The 20,395-nt window shown below is 37.3% G+C and overlaps 1 protein-coding gene across 1 annotated transcript in view; it reads left to right on the top strand.

Annotated features, from left to right (window-relative positions):
* The first annotated feature begins 2,783 nt into the window (after positions 1-2,783).
* Positions 2,784-20,395, top strand: part of LOC145989932 (eukaryotic translation initiation factor 3 subunit B-like) — a 45,594-nt gene continuing 27,982 nt past the window's right edge. Inside the window, exons 1-6 of the mRNA XM_083125458.1 lie at positions 2,784-2,973; positions 4,907-5,102; positions 6,138-6,257; positions 11,552-11,738; positions 16,934-17,091; positions 18,585-18,786. Of these exons, the coding sequence (XP_082981584.1) occupies positions 2,838-2,973; positions 4,907-5,102; positions 6,138-6,257; positions 11,552-11,738; positions 16,934-17,091; positions 18,585-18,786 (999 nt within the window). The 5' untranslated portion in view covers positions 2,784-2,837. The remainder of the gene's footprint in view (positions 2,974-4,906; positions 5,103-6,137; positions 6,258-11,551; positions 11,739-16,933; positions 17,092-18,584; positions 18,787-20,395) is intronic.

A 20,395-nucleotide genomic window follows, 5' to 3' on the forward strand; every position in this document is an offset into this window, starting at 1 on the left:
CCCAACACCGTGTTTAACTGTTGGAACTGTGTTAATGTGATCATTGTCTTTATTTGATTTTCTCCAGACCCTATTTATCCCATCTGACCCGTATATATTAATCTTGGACTCGTCTGACCATATGACACTATCCCAAAATTCCTGGTCCTTGTGGATGTGCTCTTTCGCGAATGAAAGTCTATTCCTGCGATTCATCTTATTTACATACGGCCGAGGAGGAGGACTGTTCCGGTATCCTCCTGAGGCAACATGAGAAAATGGCCCTGAGCCCACGCAAGGAAGACTTCGCGTTGCGGTAAAGACTGACGGCGGGAGGAGGAGGCAGGTTATTGCCATGCCTGTTTAGCCGCCACAGTTGCCGGTGATCCTTACAGGATACAGATCAGTGTTGCCATATTCAATTGACAGAAAAGAACTAAGTCGCCTAGTCGGTCTATCTTACTCTGAAGGTGTCCACTCACACTGGGAAACGATGGCGCAGTGGTAGGCTCGCCGCCTTGTAATAAAGGGGTCCCGGGTTCGATATCTGGTGGAGGCACAAGTGGCTCGGATCCCACTTTATACTGTAGATCCAGTCCCGATTAGCCTTACTGTGCATAAAGTGGACATAAAATGCCAAATCAAAATAAAGAAAGTCAAATCACACTGGGGAAAAGCAAACTACCAAGTAATATTTTGTATTTACACTAAATATCAGCCATTACGAAAGTCCTCTTTGTCCTTTTTCGGCATCATGGACGAGAAGGAGAGGGATGGGAATGGTCAAGGGGTCCACTGTCTTTCTAAAAATGTCAACCTAAAATTCTATATTTCAGACATATAATATTATTTCGGTTACAGGAATTTGTGATAATTGTTGAAAGGACCGATTGAGATTGACATACGTTGCCGCAGGAATGCGATAATTTCGGATTGAAGCAATGTTTTTGAGGTAGCAGCACTGTTTTTGGGTGAAAACAATATTTACAAGCATTTTTATTGACATTTGTTGGTGAAACCTTCATTAACATTAATTTCCAGGTACATATGAAAATGATTATATTTACTAGTAGATATGACATTTTTCATTGGAAATTCTATGTGTACGAATAACAATGTTACATACTGTATGAAAATGACCTATATTTACTAGTAGATATGCCATTTTTTCCTCGGAAATTCTATGTGTACGAATAACAATGTTACATACTGTAAGTGCCCATTCATCAATTTCATCATAGCCAGAAGTGGCACAAAAAGCGAAGTACGATAAAACAAATCAATCAACCTTAGAGCAATGAACTTTTCATTCTACTGAGTTTTTGGGCCCTTCTCAAGTGTATAAATGTTGAAAAATCAATCACCTTGTCATCGTATAGCTACATCGAGATTCACGTCTAACAGGTGTGCACAATGTGGCAAATTGTATCTTAGCTCTTCTTATTTGTATACGAAAAGCCTTGGTGCCCTAGACTGTCCTGTAAAAGCACATGGATTACCAAGTTTAATTGTTTATTGTGTTGCAATAAGAGACAGACCAGATCAGCAGACAATTTGCACTCTATAAGTTGACAACAAATGGTACATAAAGGTATGAGAGTTTTCTCTCCTATTGATGACCATCTGCGAGCAAGTAAGTTAATTCGGCATTCTAAACTGAATCCACATGTCAAGTTGCCCGGACCCTCCGAGCCAGTACGCTCCTTCTTATTATCGCAAACATCCGTCTTATCTATGGTCTTATGATATGTTACCGGGAACCAGGGCCTCCCCGATGGCGCAGTGGTAGCGTCGCCGCCTTGTAATCAAGGGCTTCCGGGTTCAATACCCGGTGGAGGCACAAGTGGTTCGGATCCCACTTTAAACTGTAGGTCCAGTCCCGATTAGCCTTACTGTGCATAAAGTGGACTTAAAACACCAAATTCAACAACAAAAGTTGCCGGGAACCCACTCAACCACTTCGCACATATTGAAATAATATATTGCAGTATAATAATAAAGAACACTGAGTCGTGAAGTTATTTGTGGTGCCTGCTGACTTGTAAAATGCAGCTAATTCTGATTCTTGATAAAAAAATCTAAATTAATTGGCAGAAAAAAAACGGGTTTTTCTATTCAGTGGTTTATCTAAAAAAATTTCCAGTTCAAATTGTCATTGTTGATATCAAAGACAGAGGCGGTGCCCCGCACTATGCTAAACCTTAACAAGCATTGGCGTACCCAAGGGGGGGGGGTGGTTGGGGTTATACCCCCCCCCTTTTTGGCCTAGTAGTTTTCCTTAAAAAACGTCAAAGGTAGGAAAAGATGGCGAAATGAGGGATGACGACCAGAAAAAGTGTACATAACCCTTCCCTTTCGAAAATCCTGGGCACGCCACTATTAACAAGAAAAGTAAAATATTCTTGCCTCCACAGTTTTGGAACTCAATCGCCGCTACTGATCAGAGAGTATATGACTATTTCATTTTTCTCTGTGTTGATACCTGTTGAATATCCTGGATTATTCAAAATTTCATCACAGAGGGGATTTCACATTACGGGATTTCTGAGTCCCTCTGCATTGCGGGTACGACCTCTACCCGCACATCGCTGCCAACACGCCCCTGCTGCCTGCTATCGGAAGCGGACTTGGTTGCAAATTTCATATTTCAAGCTGTTTAGAAGCAAATATAGACTAAGCGTAAATAACTTATATGCACATATTTGGTTTTGGTTTGAATTTTGCATTGCAGTGTGTACAGAGATGTCCGACAGGAATGAATAAAATGTCATACATGTTACTCCCTACTCCCCACTGCGGCAACGTGGGTCGCTTTCTCGTTCGCCATTTGTCCATGTCCAGTCCACGAGGTTTCCAAGATGGCGAAAAAGAAGGAAGTAGAGAAATCGAGCCAGAACGTAGACGATTCGAATAAAAATGGAAAAGAAGAACAAGAGGAAGAAGAACCAGACTTCAGCGACCCGGAAGGTTATGTGGACAACATCTCTGATGAAGGTGCATATAAAACTATAGAAAATGTTTTTTTTAGAAGGCGTTGTTTGTAGGCTGCTTTATTGTTGGTAACAACAGATGTCGGTGTTTCTTACAATGTTACTTTGCCGAAAAATTGTCTTTACTGTTTTACAGTGAAAGAATGAAGTTTCTTTTACCCATAAATTCAAATTTATATGTACGTATATGTTAAATGCTTACTATAATCTAAGAGTGAAAATCTTCGTGTACTCCGTGTATCCATATGGGAACTTGGCGGGCTGTTTTTCATGTTAGAAACAGATGTGCAGTTCATGCTACCGAAATATTATTTCAACCTAGTTTACTTATTATGAATGAGGTTGTACTATTGGAGTAATCAGAATTTCCTGTTTTTTCGGTTACTTAAGCTACTGATCCCCTTGGCGGGTAATAGTGAATTTTGCCCTCGATTTGCACACGTAGTTGCCTTTCAGAAGTATGATGCCTGTTTTAGATCTAATTTATGATGCACAGATAAGCTAGTTAGGGTAGAATTTGCAGTTTAGAATGAGATGCAAACTGCTGAAATTGTTCTGTTGGGAGTAGCACAGTATTTTTGTTTATAATTCTACACGAACACGATGAGTGCAGACTTGCTAAATTTAGAGAATAAAATTTCAGGAGATTTCTGTACAACCTTCAAACACTTGGTATTAAAAAGGTTTGGAAGACTAATGTTCTGAATATTAGCTGTAATCTGTTTGTGAACTTGCCACTATGAATACAAGTTGACCAAAACAACATAGCAACCATAGTTTGTAAGTAAATAAAATAAAAATTAGGGCTAGAATACCGGAAACCTCTATAATTTGTATCCTAATTTTTATTCTCACGAAATAATTAGAGTCGAGGTGGTTTATCTGATGTTCACATGTTGGGGTGAAGTGAAGGAAGTAATTATTGAGCTGTAGAAGTTGTATAATAAGCTTCTTCATTTTGCATACATAGCATGATGAAATCACGATAAAACAAAGACCGAGTTTGCTGCCACGCGTATTTCTTTTGAGGTTCCTGCAGAAAAAGAACGTGGCAGCAGACACTGCAATTTTGAAATTTGTTTCCATATTTGAACTATGTCAAGATTATACAACCAAAAATTTTAGCTGTGCTTGCCTAACCTAACCTTACCATGAATGGCCCGTGGGGCTAACTGTGAAGGGTTTGTGGGGATACCTGTGCATGGTTCTACGACCCCAAATTTTAACTGTGCTTGCCTAACCTAATCATACAATGAATGGTTCGTGGGCTATCTGTGAATGGTTTGTGGGGCTACCTGTGCATGGTTCTACGACTCCAAATTTTAACTATGCTTGCCTAACCTAATCATACCATGAATGGTTCGTGGGGCTATCTGTGAATGGTTTGTAGGGCAGCCCGTGCATGGTTATACAACCCCAAATTTTAGGTAGTAGCATAATTTCAAACCTGAGAAAAAATAGAAAATAACACAAAAGTAGGTATTTTTTGGTTTAGAAGGTTGGAAACACCGCATACCCACTCCTAATCGACAAAACACAAGCATGACGTGCGATGATCCAGAACTCACGTGCCATATTGTGTGCCACGCAAGCGAAAAAAGGAACAACAATAATTACTTGTAATATGAAAAATTGGAATTATTTTCGTGAGAAATCCATAATTACACCTTATGCGATGTTCCACAATGCAGGATAAGTAAGTAGCAATGTTAAAAAGGACTAAATCAATAAGTTATAGTTGTTTTGACAAGATGAAAGTAGTAATTAGATGTGTTTTTACATATGAGAATTTCCCCAAATCTTCTGACCTGTGTAAATAATTATATATATGATGCACTCCTAAATTTTAATTTCACTCACATATGTGGCGTGATAATTTTTGGTGGACATTGCAGTTTGAGTGGTTGTGATGCATTTATGTTTTTCTTGAATTTCAGAACTCCTCGGAGACTTAATAAAACAGAAGCCCCATGAAACAGATGGGGTAGAGTCTGTTATAGTAGTAGATGGTGTCCCTCAGGTTGGACCTGATCGTCTAGAGAAACTACAGTCTGTTATAGGAAAAATATTTTCAAAATTTGGAAATATAATTAACGAGTATTATCCTAGAAATGAAAATGGCCAAACAAAAGGGTGAGTTAATTGTTTTTTTTTTTTTTTTACTTGATTTCATCTAGATGTAGATAGAATCATTCGCACAATGCAACTTTTTGTTTCATTCCTCACATTTATCATTTTAGTTGATCAAAAATAGATTTTTAAATGAGTTGGAGTGAAGGAGAAATTAAATATGAAGATAGCTTGTGAGCTTGTTTCAGATTTAGGGCTATTAGCATTATACTTACTTCTGCTGGCCGAAGTTCTAATTGCTTAATTCCAATTTCATCATGGTACACAGCCATTTTTTCATGGTTAGATTTCTATTTGTCTGGTGACGCATACTTTGGAGTTTTAGTGATTACTTACTCCGTGTTTGCTTCGGAATGGTTTTACATTTCCGTATATTCCAATACAATTCTTCCCTTGCATTTAGCCATTTGTTTGCTGTTGCCATTTTGATCACGTGTGTGGTGGAAAGGGTTTTCGTAGTTAGATTAGGTGAGTCAGGTTTAGGGCTCTTAGTATTCAAGTAGTCTCTAATGCTTTCATGGTTAGGTTAGTTGGGCCAAAGTTACGGTAATTTCCCTAAATGTTTTATATCATGTTGGTCTCAAGCACAACACCCCTTCGAGTGTTGTATTGGCAGCAGTCTGTGGAAAGCGGGGATATTTGCATAAGGTACTTTTACAACTTCTTTTCACCGATAACAAGGACTTTTGAGAATTGCAAACAGTGCTAATTACTTTCAGAAAGCTTCAAATGTGCTTTCACAATCTTTTTCACTATTCTGCGATATATTCTCTTCTATGAACGAAGAATGCCTTGTCAATGGGAACAACCAATGCTTGTGTAAGGTACGTCTTTTTTTTTTTTTCTTATAAATTGCACTTTTTGGAACTCCAGACAGTGGTAATGACTTCCACTAAGGTTCAATAAATGTTCCTGTTTACATTGTATGAATGTTTCACTCCTAGTTGCAGAAGCAAAGTTTTGATTTGATGACTAGAAGAATGGAATGTTTGCCTGCCTCAGTTCGAATTTTATTTGAATATTATCTTTCTTTTGCAGCTATATTTTCCTAGAGTATAGTAGTCCAGCGAATGCAGCAGAGGCTGTGAAAGTGACAAACAACTACAAACTCGATAAACTTCATACATTTGTTGTCAATCTGTTTACAGATTTCAAAAAGTAAGTATATTCATGTTTGTGATGTTAATTTTCTTAATTCATGTTAGTATATCCATGTTGGAGAGATATATGCTCCAACTCTTCAAATATGCATTTACAGTGGAACCTCAACTGCATGTTTTTAAGTTGTGGCTAAAAAGCATAAAGTGTAAGTAAGCCACATATTTATGGTGAAAAGAAAATCTAGATTTCTGTATAAAAGCTGAACAAATAATAGTGTGTTAAGTTTATTTCTGTGTAAAGTAGTCCATTTTTGCTTCTCAAATTTCCACATCAAAATTAATATTTTATTCTGTTTTTTCATAACACTCAGGATAATTTTGACTTCATCTGTAAAAAACTGTAAATTTCACGTTTAAGAGCTTATTTTACAGTTCATTTTGTGACAACATATGGTAGGAAAATGTACCTTTCACCTTTCAAGAACCTAATACATTACCATTACTGCATATTATTTTAATTTTGTGTTTGTCAAAAACTAAATATGCATGCCTACTGGAAAGGCAAAATGTACACTCTATTTACACAATAAAACTTCACCCAAGTATCATTTGACACATCATAAAGAAGTTAAAATAGTAAAAATCTGCCCCCATAAAGAAGTTAAAATATGCCCCCTTAGTAAAAGGTCTGTTTGCACATTAGCTTCGTAGCCTGCCATGATGAAAGTCTCAATTGTGATCTTAAGGTCCTCTAAGAAGACCTGAGCAGGTTCATAGTATTCTTCAGCCCTGACTATGAGTGGATTTATGTGCACTAAAAAGTGCCACAATACGTAATAAAATTTTACACTTATCCTAAAAATTGTATTTTATGGTCTATAGTAATGCTTTCTAACCCAACCAATACCCTTGGACACATAATTGTCCATATGTACAAGAATTGAAAGAATTCTTGTCTATAGATGTATATTTTCTGCATAATTGGATAGTATAATATCTTAATGTAGTTAGTTAAGAATAATGCTAAAATATTTTTCAAAACTGCTAAAGAGATAGGTTTGGAATTTAACAAAGAGAAAACTAAGTATATGCTTACAGCCCGAAACCAAGTGTTAGGTAATAATCAAAATCTAATTATTGATAACAACTCATTTGAACCAGTTTCCAAATTCAAATACTTAGGAGTAATATTAACAAATGAAAATTATATTAAAGAGGAAATAAAAAGTAGGCTTAATTCAGGAAATGCATGTTACTTCTCTCTTCATAAACTTTTGTCTTCTCGTTTAATATCTAAGAAACTAAAAGTTAAAATATACAAAACAGTAATTTTGCCTGTAGTATTATATGGATGTGAAACTTGGTCCCTTACATTGAAAGAGGAACATAAATTGAGAGTATTTGAAAATAAGATCCTTAGGAAAATCTTTGGACCTAAAAGGGATGAGGAGACAGGTGAGTGGAGAAGGTTACATAATTTAGAACTACATAATTTGTATTCATGTCCGGATATTATTAGAATAATTAAATGAAGAAGACTTAGGTGGGCAGGCCATGTGGCACGAATGGGAGAGGAAAGAGGAGTTTACAGGATTCTTGTTGGGAAACCTGATGGTAAGAGACCTGTAGGAAGGCCAATATGAAGATGGAGGGACAACGTTGAGATGGACCTAAGGGAAATCGGTAGGGATGGAAAAGAGTATATAGATCTTGCTCAAGATAGGGAAAGATGGAAGGCCTGTGTTGCTGCAGCCATGAACCTTCAGGTTTAAGAAGGCTAGAGAGTTAGTTAGTTAAAAGTTATTGCATGGGAAAATTTTATAACATGTTGCTCTATTGTTATCATGAAGATTGAATGTATAATGAGGGTTACATTCTAAAGGTGGGCAACAGTAGTAGGTTTGACAGTCTTTGCCTACTAGGCATATGTCAACCTAATTTTGCACCATCCCTACTGTAAGGCTGAGCTGTGACAACACAGCTTCGTAAAAATATAAAGTGGTTCAGAATATTTATTACATATGGGGTTCCATAATTACCACATCAATCATTTTGGCAGATCTAAGAAAATAATTTTTCTGCACAGTATGGTGCAAAAAGTGGTGAAAATTGTGCATTTTGCATAATATAGATGTTTGGTCTTCAAATGTTGTACAGGAAACCTCGTTAATACGAAGTTCAAGGGACCAAAAATGTCAACTTCGAATTACACGACTTCGAGTTATCCAAACTGTTCAAGATGGCACCTGTTTTTCAGGTGTAAACAAAGTAGAGTAGAAATTACCCCCACAACGGGTGTTTTATACTCGGTGGTAGAAAATAAGCTTTATATGTACTATATAATAATATTGTAAGTTTTAAAGAAAGTGTAAAATATGTTACACAAAACGAGAACATGGAGCTTACGCGGACACAAAGATTCCAAGGAGACTATAACACCATTTATCCTGCCTAGTTATACAACCGGTTATGCACAGGATGCATGTTGCTGTAAAAAGTCTTTGAAAAAATGGTATTTTCTTTCAATTATGCAAAGTCGTTGCTCTTCCACGAAATTTTTACAATTTTAGTTCATAAACCCGTTTGCACGGAGACCTACGGAAAGGAAAACAATCTCGTTTATTGCAAGAAGTGAAACTCAGAAGAATCTTGACAGTAGTCACACTGGCGTGAGCAAGACACATGAGATAATCGGGCAGAATGAATATTGGATTTTATGTGTGTTCACTAGAACATTGTCCGTTAGAGGATTAACTGGTAAGAGAAGATTCTCTTGGGAGAGAACACAACCTTTCCCTGGCACAAAAAAAAAAAATTGTGGCTGTAACTTTCATTCTGGTTCGACTGTCTAAAACACATCGTAAAAAAAATCACGTTTTCTTTGCTTCAGTTACCTTCATATTTGTCCCCCTCCCCCTTTGCAGGGATCAGTCCAAACTCTTCCTCAACTTGCATTGTAATCCACTCTGAAAAAGTAAACACACAACTTGCAATCTGTTTACACCGAATGTGTATCCTAGGGCACATTAAACAGCACCGCACTCGATAATCACTCTGGTTTGGATCCCACTTGTAAACTTTATATTTAGTCCCACGTAGCTCATCAGCATAAAATGAACTCAAAACGAGCTTTACGAAACTTGCATATTTTCAGATTAATCGACAATTTATTATTGGATTCAGGAGTATTCTGGAGGTCAAACACTCGCTCCGCCAAAACTTTTCCTCTCGTATTCCTAAATTAAGCATTGAGGGTGTTTTTTTTTTACAGCAGCACTAATGGTTCTGAAGAAAAGCGAATCGAACTTTATGTGCATCATGAAGTTGTTTTGACTCTTGTTTTTCTTTCTGGAGATGACATTTCGTTATCGTCAAATCAAAACAGCTTTGTGAGATTCAAAACAATGAGGCTTCTTCATTGTGCTGGATGAGTCATTGCTGTTATCTGCAAGCGACAACTTTCCAGACGCTAGAATAAACACTGGTGCCAGCTGCAGCGTAAACACAATGAGACTGGCTGGAAGTTAGAGCAGCAGGTGGCAGAAGGGAAATCATGGGCATTTTAAAGATAACGCAGTTGTTGAAGACCGAACGTTTATCAGCAGTGTGAAAAAGAAAAATGATCCTTGCATTACTTTTACCATGCAACAGAGAATGATAGGGGCAGTATTATCCACACAGTTGCATTCAAACAAGAAAGCGGGACCTGAATTTTGCAATTATCGCATTGCCATGCACACCAGTAGCAGATAATGAGCTGTTGTAGAAGGGAGGGGTCACTTTTCTTTTCCTTATCCTGTGGTTTTTTGTTCGTTTTGAAGAATTTATTCAGAACTGGGAACTTTATTTTAGACTCCAAAGGAAAGGAGCCCGCGTGTACACACGGACGAAACAATTAGCAATTTACCCCCCCCCCCCCCCCCCCCCCCCGCCCTGCTCCGTTTGCTGATAGGAAAAAGGGAGAAGTCACTCAGCCAACAGAACACTTTTTTGGCAAATTTTATGATCGGCACAGTTGGGAATCGTAAGAAGCGGGAAACTGGAGTTGCAACACACGTAAGATCAAAGTCAACTTTTGACAACGGATTAAGCGGGTTGACCATCTTTAGTTGGCCTATGTGGCTTTGATTATCTGTAACAGTTTCCCTTTTTTTATGACGTTCTACAGGTCACAAAGAACATGCTTTCAATGAAAGTGGTTACCGGAAGTTGTCTGCTACCAGGCCAAAAGTTGCTCGCTCACGGGAAACTGCTGGATCTTGAGCTCGGAGCTAGACGGATGGGTGCATTTCTCATCTAGCACTGGTGAATATTTCCAAGGTGGCGCATTAAACTGGGAAAGAGCTTGACCTGCCATGCACATTGACAAAGAATGTCAATGTCCAGCGGGCATATCGGGCTGCTTCCCTCAAGTTGTCAGCAGCTCTTAGGACAAGGAAACATGTAATGGTCAAGTTAAAATAACATCCAAGCTCTCTCCACATTCGATCTTCTCTTGTCGACTTACGCAGGTGTCTACTTCGAATTAAGCGAAACCAGTTTTGCCGAAGGGTCTTGTAAACAACTTCGTATTAAAAATTATCCGTATTTCGATTTATCCGTACTGAAATACATTATAAATCGTATCTTATTGGCTGGGGAATGGGAAGAACTTCGGATTAAAAATACTTCGTATTAACGAGGTTTTCCTGTATTCTATTTTGAAGAAAAGTGATACAGTATCAGCTGTTATCAGTGATTATGACCAAATTCACAGTATAAAAAGTATAAAACACTTACGTGAGTATAATAGTCGTAACACTCCTTGCAGACGATGTTTCACGAAGCTACTTCATCGTATATGTAAAAATAAATACAGGATTAGGTAAAAAAGGGTATTGGGATATGGAATTTAAAATTACATGACGTTAAAAGTGCGATGTAGGCTAAAAGATAATTCTAAAAGAACGGTGTACCCATACAGAGTGAATGACTACTGTAGCGTACAAATGCTACATCCCCTCCAAGCGTAGCTTCGCGAAACGTCATCTGCAAGGAGTTTTACAACTATTATACTCACTCACGTAAGTTTTTTATACTGTGAATATATTTAGTGAGTAAACGCACATATTTTCAAAATGTACATGACCAAATTGCAACTGATACGCGAGTATGGTTTTAATTTTTTCAGATTAACTTTAGCAAGTATATTTTCCCCTGTTTTATAATAATTACGAAGGACCCTTTGCTTCATGTTAAGAATAATGATCAATTTATTTCTCCAGACATATGTCATTCTCATAGGTTACATTGCTTGTTTAATTATTGGGAACATCCTGAATACCAGATTCTTATTGTACCTAAATGTTCTAGGTATGAAGATATTCCAGATGATTGGGAACCACCGAAACCACAGCCGTACAAAGAACAAGGAAATCTACACTATTACCTTCTCGAGCCAGATGCGTATGACCAGTTCTGCATCATGTGCAACGGTGGCAGTGTTGTACAAATATGGCTGAATTCTGCACCAGAACCTTCATTGGTTGAGGATAGACCGGTGAGTAGATGCAGAGATTGGTGAATGAAAATGGGGTAAATTTTCTTAATGTCATCTTCACCTAATAGCCCATTTCCAGGTTTAACTGGGAAAAATAGAAATAGTATCAACAGTTCCCTGAGCTAAAAAAGCGACTTTTCGGAACTGCTGGTTTGAAACTAAATCTGTATGTAGTGCTAGTTTGTAGAAACCAATGAAACTGCTTCTACTAGATGTAATTTTATGATGTAACACAGAGTGGCTGTTTTGTATCGGCAGTGTTGCCTCTGCAATGATGAGAAATCTTGAGCATGACTTCATAATGATGGTGTATTACTTAGGCTTTTCTGAGTATGCAACACTGCCTCACTGCATGTAATAAAATCCATATACATACCGTATTTACGCATGTATAAATCACACTTTTTCCAAAAAATTTTGCCCCATAAACTGTGGTGCGTGCTATGCACGGAATAATTCAGACAGCCAACATGAAACCGTACAGGGTCACTACATGATTTTGGGACACTTGCATTGATTTTTCATGTTTACGGAACCCTATCATGTTATATATTGTTGTAAAGCTTGAATCCTACAGTTTCTGAATATGGAAACAGTATTCCATACAAGATAACGACACTAATGTGAAATGCGGTCAAAATAAGTTCATCAAAAAATGAAGAAACATTCAGATTTTTATGGTACTTTGGATGAAAGAAAACAAGAAAAAGATAATAAAAATTAAGATGTATTACTGGCCAAATAATATGACATACATGGAGTGTGTAAATTCCTTAATGGAAGAAATCTTGTGCTGCTAACTGCTATTTGGAAAGTCCTGAATGTGCCTCGTATAAATGTTACATTAGTCACGGGAAGAATATGTAGTTAAAAAGAAGGAATGAGCAATTGAATGGATATGATGTCATTCACTCTTGATTAGCATAGCAACAGTTTTACAACCTACAACAAGAAAGCCATTTCTTGAAACTGGATTGTACTGCATATTATATAAGAGATATAATTTTTTGTTACTTTTACCCATCCAAAACCAGAGTGCACATTATACATGCACGCGCACTATACATGCGTAAATACGGTAATATGCTTGAATACTATATTAATGGTAACATCACCACCTTATAATCAAGGGTTTGATGACTGGTGGAGGAACATAGTGGTTCAGATTCCACTTCAAACTGTAGGCCCAGTCCTGATTACCCTATCTGTGCACAGATTGAACTTAGAAAACAAGAACTCTCTAATACTACAAAATTTGGTAACATAATAGATGTGATTTTTTAATGCTTGTGGCTTTTATGTTGGCAGTGTTGCCTCTGCAATGATGAGAAATCTTGAGACCATAATTTTACAATGTTGGTTTAATACTTAGGCTTTTCTGAGTATGCAACACTTCCTCACTGCATGTAATATAATGAACATTAATTGTTCAAACACTACATATATTGATAATTTAATTGAAATAATCAACAGTGTGAAGTAGTGTTTGTTTTCTCCTTTTACAGAAAATGGGAACGTGGAAGTGATGTTCCAATGTTAGGCTGTTTTTGTTTTTATGTGCGAATGCTGGTTTTGTTTTTATGTGCGAGTTTGTAAACGGAGCTTCCCAACCTTTCATATACTTATAAGTGGAACATAGTCAATAAAAATTACATTTCGAGCATAAAAGTAATATTTCTTTGTTGAGGTACGCTAGTAGCCGAGCCCCTGATCTTGTAGGCCTGCCTTACTATGTGCAAGGAGCATTCATTCTCATCTCTTATCCCAACCCTTCATATACCATATTTACGTGTACAGGGTGTCCGGCTTAGACCTTTAACATTACAAAAGAGCATAATTTTGCAGAGAAACCCAATTTTATTACCAAAATTTAAATTTTGGTAGAAAAACTCATGCATTTTTTTGTCCCAGCACCAGCACTTCACACAACCTCGATATGAGCCCCCCCTGTGGCACGGCAGATGTCGAACCGATATTCCAATTCCGTCCAGGTATTCACTAGCATTTGAGGGGTCACATTGTTAATCGCCTGATGAATTCTGTTACTCAGATCTTCCAAGTTCTCGATGGGCATACTGTAGACTTGGTCCTTGATGAACCCCCAAAAGAAAAAGTCTAGGGGGGAAAGATACGGCGAGCGCGGAGGCCAAGCAAGTGGTTTAGATTCTCTTCCTATCCATCTTCTGGGAAAATGCTCATCGAGAAATTCTCGTACAATGATAGGAAAATGTGCCGGGTCTCCTTGTTGTTGGAAATGGTTTCTGGAGGCATTTGAGGCACAGCGTAATGCTAAAGCATGTCTAAATAATTCGTTCCTCTCACCGTTTCTTCAGCAAAGAATAACGGCCTATTATCTTCTCTTTCATTAACCAACGCCACACATTAACTTTTGGAGAGTCTCTCATAATTTCACGAAACTCATGAAGATTGTCACTTCTCCAAATACGGCAATTTTGCTTGTTCACTTTGCCACACGTGTGGAATGCAGCTTCATCAGAAAAGCACACCTTGTCCAGAAAAGCATTGTTGTTGTCAATTTCGGTTAACATTTTGCCCGAAGACGTCTGTCTTTTAGGTTTATCATCAGGATAATTTCGTTGGATCTAACTGGATCTTGTACGCCCGTAGACGTAACCTTTTGTGCACAACGTCATGGATAGTAGACCGAGGAATGTTGAGCTCTAAACTTGCACGTCTTATTGATTTTCTTGGACTTCTTGTGAATGCAGTGCAAATCACTTCAATGTTTTCCTCTGATACCTTCCGCTTCGCGTACTTCTCGCGCACCGACACAACACTTCCAATTTCTCTTAGTTGTTTATCCCACTTAGCAATACTCAAATAGGAAGGAATATTGTCGTGACGTTGAAGATTGAATTCACGCCGAAAAGCACGTTGAAAAAGCTTCACAGATTTGTTTGCTGCCAGTGAAAGAACGCAGAACACTTTCTGCTGAACCGTCCACTCCGCCATCTTGGAATTTATGCGTTACACGCGCATGCACGTCATGTCAATTCGATGTACTGGTGATTCTCGCAAATGGCCACAGTTGCCCGTCCCATACAAACAATAAGTTTTATTTGAAGTTGAATGTAACTAAAGTTATACTGTTTTGTAATGTTAAGGTCTAAGCCGGACACCCTGTATATAATCATAGTAAAATTCACATATGCTAAAATACTACATTAGTGATAATGCCGTTGCCTTGTAATCAAGGGGTCCTGGGTTCAATACCCTGTGGAGGCACATAGTACTTTGGATTCCACTTTAAACTGTAGGTCCAGTCCTGATTAGCCTGTCTGTGCACAAAGTGGCCTTAAAACAAAAACTCAAACTCTGATACTGCATATTTTGGTAACGTAATTGGAATACACAATTCTACTCTGTGATTTTATAATGCTTGCTGTAGTGGCTTTCATATTGACAGTGTTGCCCCTGCAATGATGAGAAATCTTGACCATAAATTTACCATGATGGTTTGATACTTAGGCTTTTCTGAGTATGCAACACTTCCTCAATGCATGTAATAAAATTCATATAATATGCTTGAATACTACATATATTGCTGACTTTCATGGCAGAGTGGAAATCACAGCATGCTAGGTGTCTCTGGTTCGAATTCCAGCATGGGTCTTCTTTGTGAGTTTTCCTTCATCGAAAAAACCCTACATATGCTGACCAAGACAATCAGTATTTCTGTTGGCTGAGGAAGACCCTGTTAGAGAGTTGAAGCATGTCATTATGTTTTTTTTTACTGAAATGCAGACTTATTTTGTCAGCATTTATAGTGATTTTTCCTGTCATGGAAACAAGGCTTGATCATGTTGGCTTCATCGATTTCATCATATCATCCTCAATTGTTGCCCAAAGTGGCAGAAAAGCGACTCGAACAAAATTAAAGAAAATAAAAAAGAATACTACATATATTGATAATTTAATTGGAAAAGAACAATTCTACTAGATGCAGTTTTAGGATTCTTTCCATAGCGGCCAGTTTCGTATTGGCAGCGTTGCCTCTGCAATGATGAGAAATCTTGACCATAATTTTACCATGATGGTTTGATACTTAGGCTTTTCTGAGTATGCAACACTTCCTCACTGCATATAATAAAATTCATATAATGTGCTTGAATACTACATACATTGGTAATATGATTGGAGTTCACAACAAGTAATGTGAAGTGATCAAAATCACATTTCGGTGCTAAAATGGTGGATATAACCCTACATTTGATGTAAAAACTATACTTACTTCACAAAATAAACTTTTCCCTTCTAATAGCTCATTCATGTAATTGTCAGAGTTCATACCAATGGTATTTACCATTCCTTTGTCATCCTCTCTTGTCTTCCCCTCTCTCTCTCTCCCTTTGTGTGTGAGAGAGGTGAGTAATAACTAGTGTTGGGTGACATATCGTCCAGATGATATATCGCGATATTGAAAAGAATATCATCCAGGTGATATGAACTAGACGATATATTGTCCAGATATTTTGGCAATATATATCTTGTCGGCAATATATCGTCATGATATTTTAGCAGTATATGTCGTGGCAGCAATATTTATCATCGCGATATTTGGTCCATGGAGATGATATATTGCTGATATCATGGTACGGAAAAAAAATATTGTATTGTCTGATGATATATCACAATATCAAATTTCTGATATCGCCCATCCCTAGTAATGACTGAGTTAGTTACCTACTGTATATTAATAGGCAGGATCTTTTATGTGAAATAATTTTTTTTTTTTTTCATATACTCTGAAGCACAATAGTTCAGATTTCTGCACACACAGGTTACTGGGAACATCTTTTTGCATGGCTAAAGTGTTTGGCAAGTGGTGAACCCTACATATTGTGATACATTTTGTGCAATTTCACTGAAAATGGATTTTTGATTCAAGACCCAGGTTTTGTTCCCAGTAATAAATGGGTACCTGAGGATAGTCCTGGAGGGATGAAGGTGGCCAGAGCATGGTGCTCATCACATCACCACACCTACCATGTCCAGGATCAAGGATGTGCATGTCCTCTACTTATTGGCCTTTATGATATGCAATACACGGGAGATTTACCCCCTGTTTTTTTGTTTTTTTTTACATGTGAAGCTGCACTAAATTGCTTGACTGTACTAAAATTATTCTTTTCTAGAGATGTGATCTTACAAATGTTTATTAACTCTCTCTCCAGCGATGGTCCGAGACCTATGTGAAATGGTCTCCGCTAGGAACATACCTATCCACATTTCACAAGAAAGGTGTTGCGCTATGGGGAGGACAAACTTTTGGACAAATTATGAGGTTTATGCACAATGGAGTTCAGTTTATAGATTTTTCACCGAGGGAAAAGTAAGTACGGTTTTTGCAGTCATTAAATAATTGCACTGGATATACTTTAAAAACCTGCTATACTCCTTAGGAGTAGCTGGAAATTTTTACAATGTTGTCATAGCAATAGTTACATTGTGGTGTAAATGAATGACATACGGGTTATGAAAAACTTAACCTGGTAAATTAACTTGAATGCTTTCCACTGAGTTGTCTATATTAAATCTTCAGTAACTTAAATTTTGTTTACGGTATAATTCTTTCCTTTTTTTTTATATATACCTTAAGTTCATAATAGTTTCAGATAGTTTCTAAGCTAAACACACAGCCATGACAATAGGTGTCTGGGCAGAATTGTTTTGGTGCCACAAATGGGAAAAGCAAAGCAAGAGCAGGACAATAGTTGCTGGTTTCCGTGCACCTAGTTCAAGTATCAGACAGACTAGTCTCCGGTCAAGCAAATACTGTCAGTTTGTATCACCGTCCGTTTAAGTAGGTTAACACTTGCATTGTACTCAAGCTGTCCAGTTTGATTCCTTGAGGCACAGTATGGTGGTTCGAATTCCACTTAAAAATTGTTTGTTCATGAAGTGGACTTAAAGTTTGCTAAACTTTACTCTAATGATACCAGTTGTTCTCAAACTGTGGGTACATGAACGATTTAAAAGGGGTACGTAATCAGCTTGGAAGAGAAATGTGGAGAGTACCCACAAGACAACATTTTTTGCTGCAAGTGTGTAGAGCAGATTTCATAGCTCAACAGGAAAATAAGGCTGTTTTTTGTCACTGACACTCTTCCATTTCATGTGTTTTGAAACAAAATACTCATTCGACATTTCATTCTTCAACTCAACAACCCACAAACATTTGTTAAAGTGTAAAAACGTCATGAGTACGACTGGGATCAGTACTGAAATAGATTAAATTTGGACATGTATCTCCACTTGAAAGTTTCAAGTGCACAATAAGACCAAGCTATGGAGGCACATCCTTCTCGCTAGAAACTCTGAGAACTTAACAACAAAACTCAAAAATTGTGCTTGACAATTTGTTTACAAACTTATTTTTGTTCTTACATTTTTTCAATAACTGTTTAAAAAATACAGGAAAATTAGTTTTTTATATATTTCTTAACATGCATGTTCAATATTTTAATTTCTGTAAATATAGATTGTAAAAGTAGGAACACCCAATTAAAAAATTAAAGTTTTGCTCTGTTGCAGATACACATGCCTCCAACATATAAAAAATTCCGCACCAATCAAGCAGACAAAGAAAAATCCCCAAAACTCACTATTCAGAGAAAACCTATGGGGGAAGGGGGTTTAGTTGCAACTAAAGGATACTATTAGACGAGTGTGTGGGAACCGCTAGTCTATACATTTTCTTAAAGTGTTACTTGCACCATTCTTTCTGACTTCATCATCCAGCATCAGAGATGATCTTGTTGTAGTATTGTTTTATTGCTGAAGTTTGTGCTACATGCTTTAAATTGTTTCTTTCTTCCTCCGCAGATACATGGTAACATACACGCCAATCTGTGACTTAAATCCAGAAGAGCCTAAGAGATTAATCATTTGGGATATAAGAACGGGCCTTGAAAAAAGATCGTTTGATGCCGACACCCCACCAATCTGGCCTATATTTAGGTGGTCTCAGGATGACAAGTATTTTGCACGGATGGGAAATGATGTTCTTAGTGTATATGAAACAAAGGTAGGTTTGTACGTATTGCTTGCATTGTAGAATTATTTCTCTTGTAGCTTACAAGCATATAAACACAATATTTGATATAATGTTTTGGATGCTCCTTTCATCAGAGTAAATGGGAGTGTATGTTCTCCTGAAACATTGCATCAAATATTGTGTGCAAAGTTAAAAACTCATTGGAGTCACCTGTCTACATACATAAAGAGGTTAATGAACTATTCTGCAATGAACATTTATAATTTTATGTGGGATCTGTAGAATATTATTAATTGGTTTTCAGTAAGGATGGGGCAGATTAATCTGTACTGTATCAGTATCAACCAACATAGGCTTATCGGTAAAATTACTGATTATTTTACCGATCTGATAGATCCATAAATATCTTTTTATTTAGTGCAAAATTCTGCCATTTTGTTATAATTTTAATGGCTAATCTCCATGCCCTACTTTTTAAAAAAGTAAATGTCTAAATATGCAGCTTCTTTTGCACTGCAGTCACCTGGAAACAAACATTTGTTTAGGAGGTTAAAGAACCATTCATGTTCTTCAGGGACCACTTGGAATTTTTTATTGGATTGGTAGAATATCAGATATCGGTAAATTTTATATCTGTACTTGAGTGACATGAGTTAAAATTTCACATCGGCCCCTCCCTACTTTTCAGTAAATTTTTCATGCAGATAGATTCTAGCACAACGTGCTGAATATAACATCATGACACCTGACAGTGAGTGAAAATTTAAAGATGGGAGGTAATTCGGACAACAATTTGTGACGAGGTAATTCGGGCAACAATTTGTCACAACTTTCAGACATCAGTTGCGAGGTGCTCTTCTGCTGATAACCATTATACACCTGTTCTTCCTACTGTCCTCGCCTGTTTTAACTTTTTATCCTTGACAATGCCTGAACAATTAAATTTTGTAGGTAAACTTCTGTATTTGTGTCTTGCTGTTCTTTTGTCATTCGATTAATTTCAAAAGATTACTGCCTTCATGAACACTGGTTGTACCATCTAGGATAGAGATGATAGTGCAACACTGCTTTGATTACTCTGTCGGTGGCAGTGCTGATGTCAACCATTTGGTGGACCTGGGTGATGTGATGTTGTTTATGCTTATTGGTTGTGCTGCAGAGCTACTTTTCTTCTTGTCAGTGATCTTTCAAAGTACTGGTTTCCAGTGGGGTGTGCTTGTTCAGTGTCTGACAAGGAAACAGCAATGTGGAAATATGGAAGTTTACCTACACAATACTTAGTGTTTACCACACCACACCATGAAGTAAATTTTATATCTGCTCCTAATTGGTACTGCCATCACACTTAGTCACCTCATGACAAAGTTTGCCACAGACTTAACAAATGTCAGATGCATAGAAATATAGGAAAATAAAACACACTTTTGTACAGATGTTTTCCTTGACATGCCACAAGTTCTCTTTTGTGCTGGATGTTAGTATGTTTCCATCTATTTTAGCCAGAGATAAACTATGCACTGTTTGCTAGTGATCCTTATATACACTCCTCACAAAAAGTTCGGAATATTCTTACATTAGGCACAAGTTTGGAATATTATTATATTAGGTGATAGGTACGGTGGCATATGTCAGCGAAAAG

Source organism: Lepisma saccharinum, chromosome 7 (assembly GCF_977018435.1).
Source record: "Lepisma saccharinum chromosome 7, izLepSacc3.1, whole genome shotgun sequence".
In the NCBI taxonomy this organism is placed as follows: Eukaryota; Metazoa; Arthropoda; class Insecta; order Zygentoma; family Lepismatidae; genus Lepisma; species Lepisma saccharinum.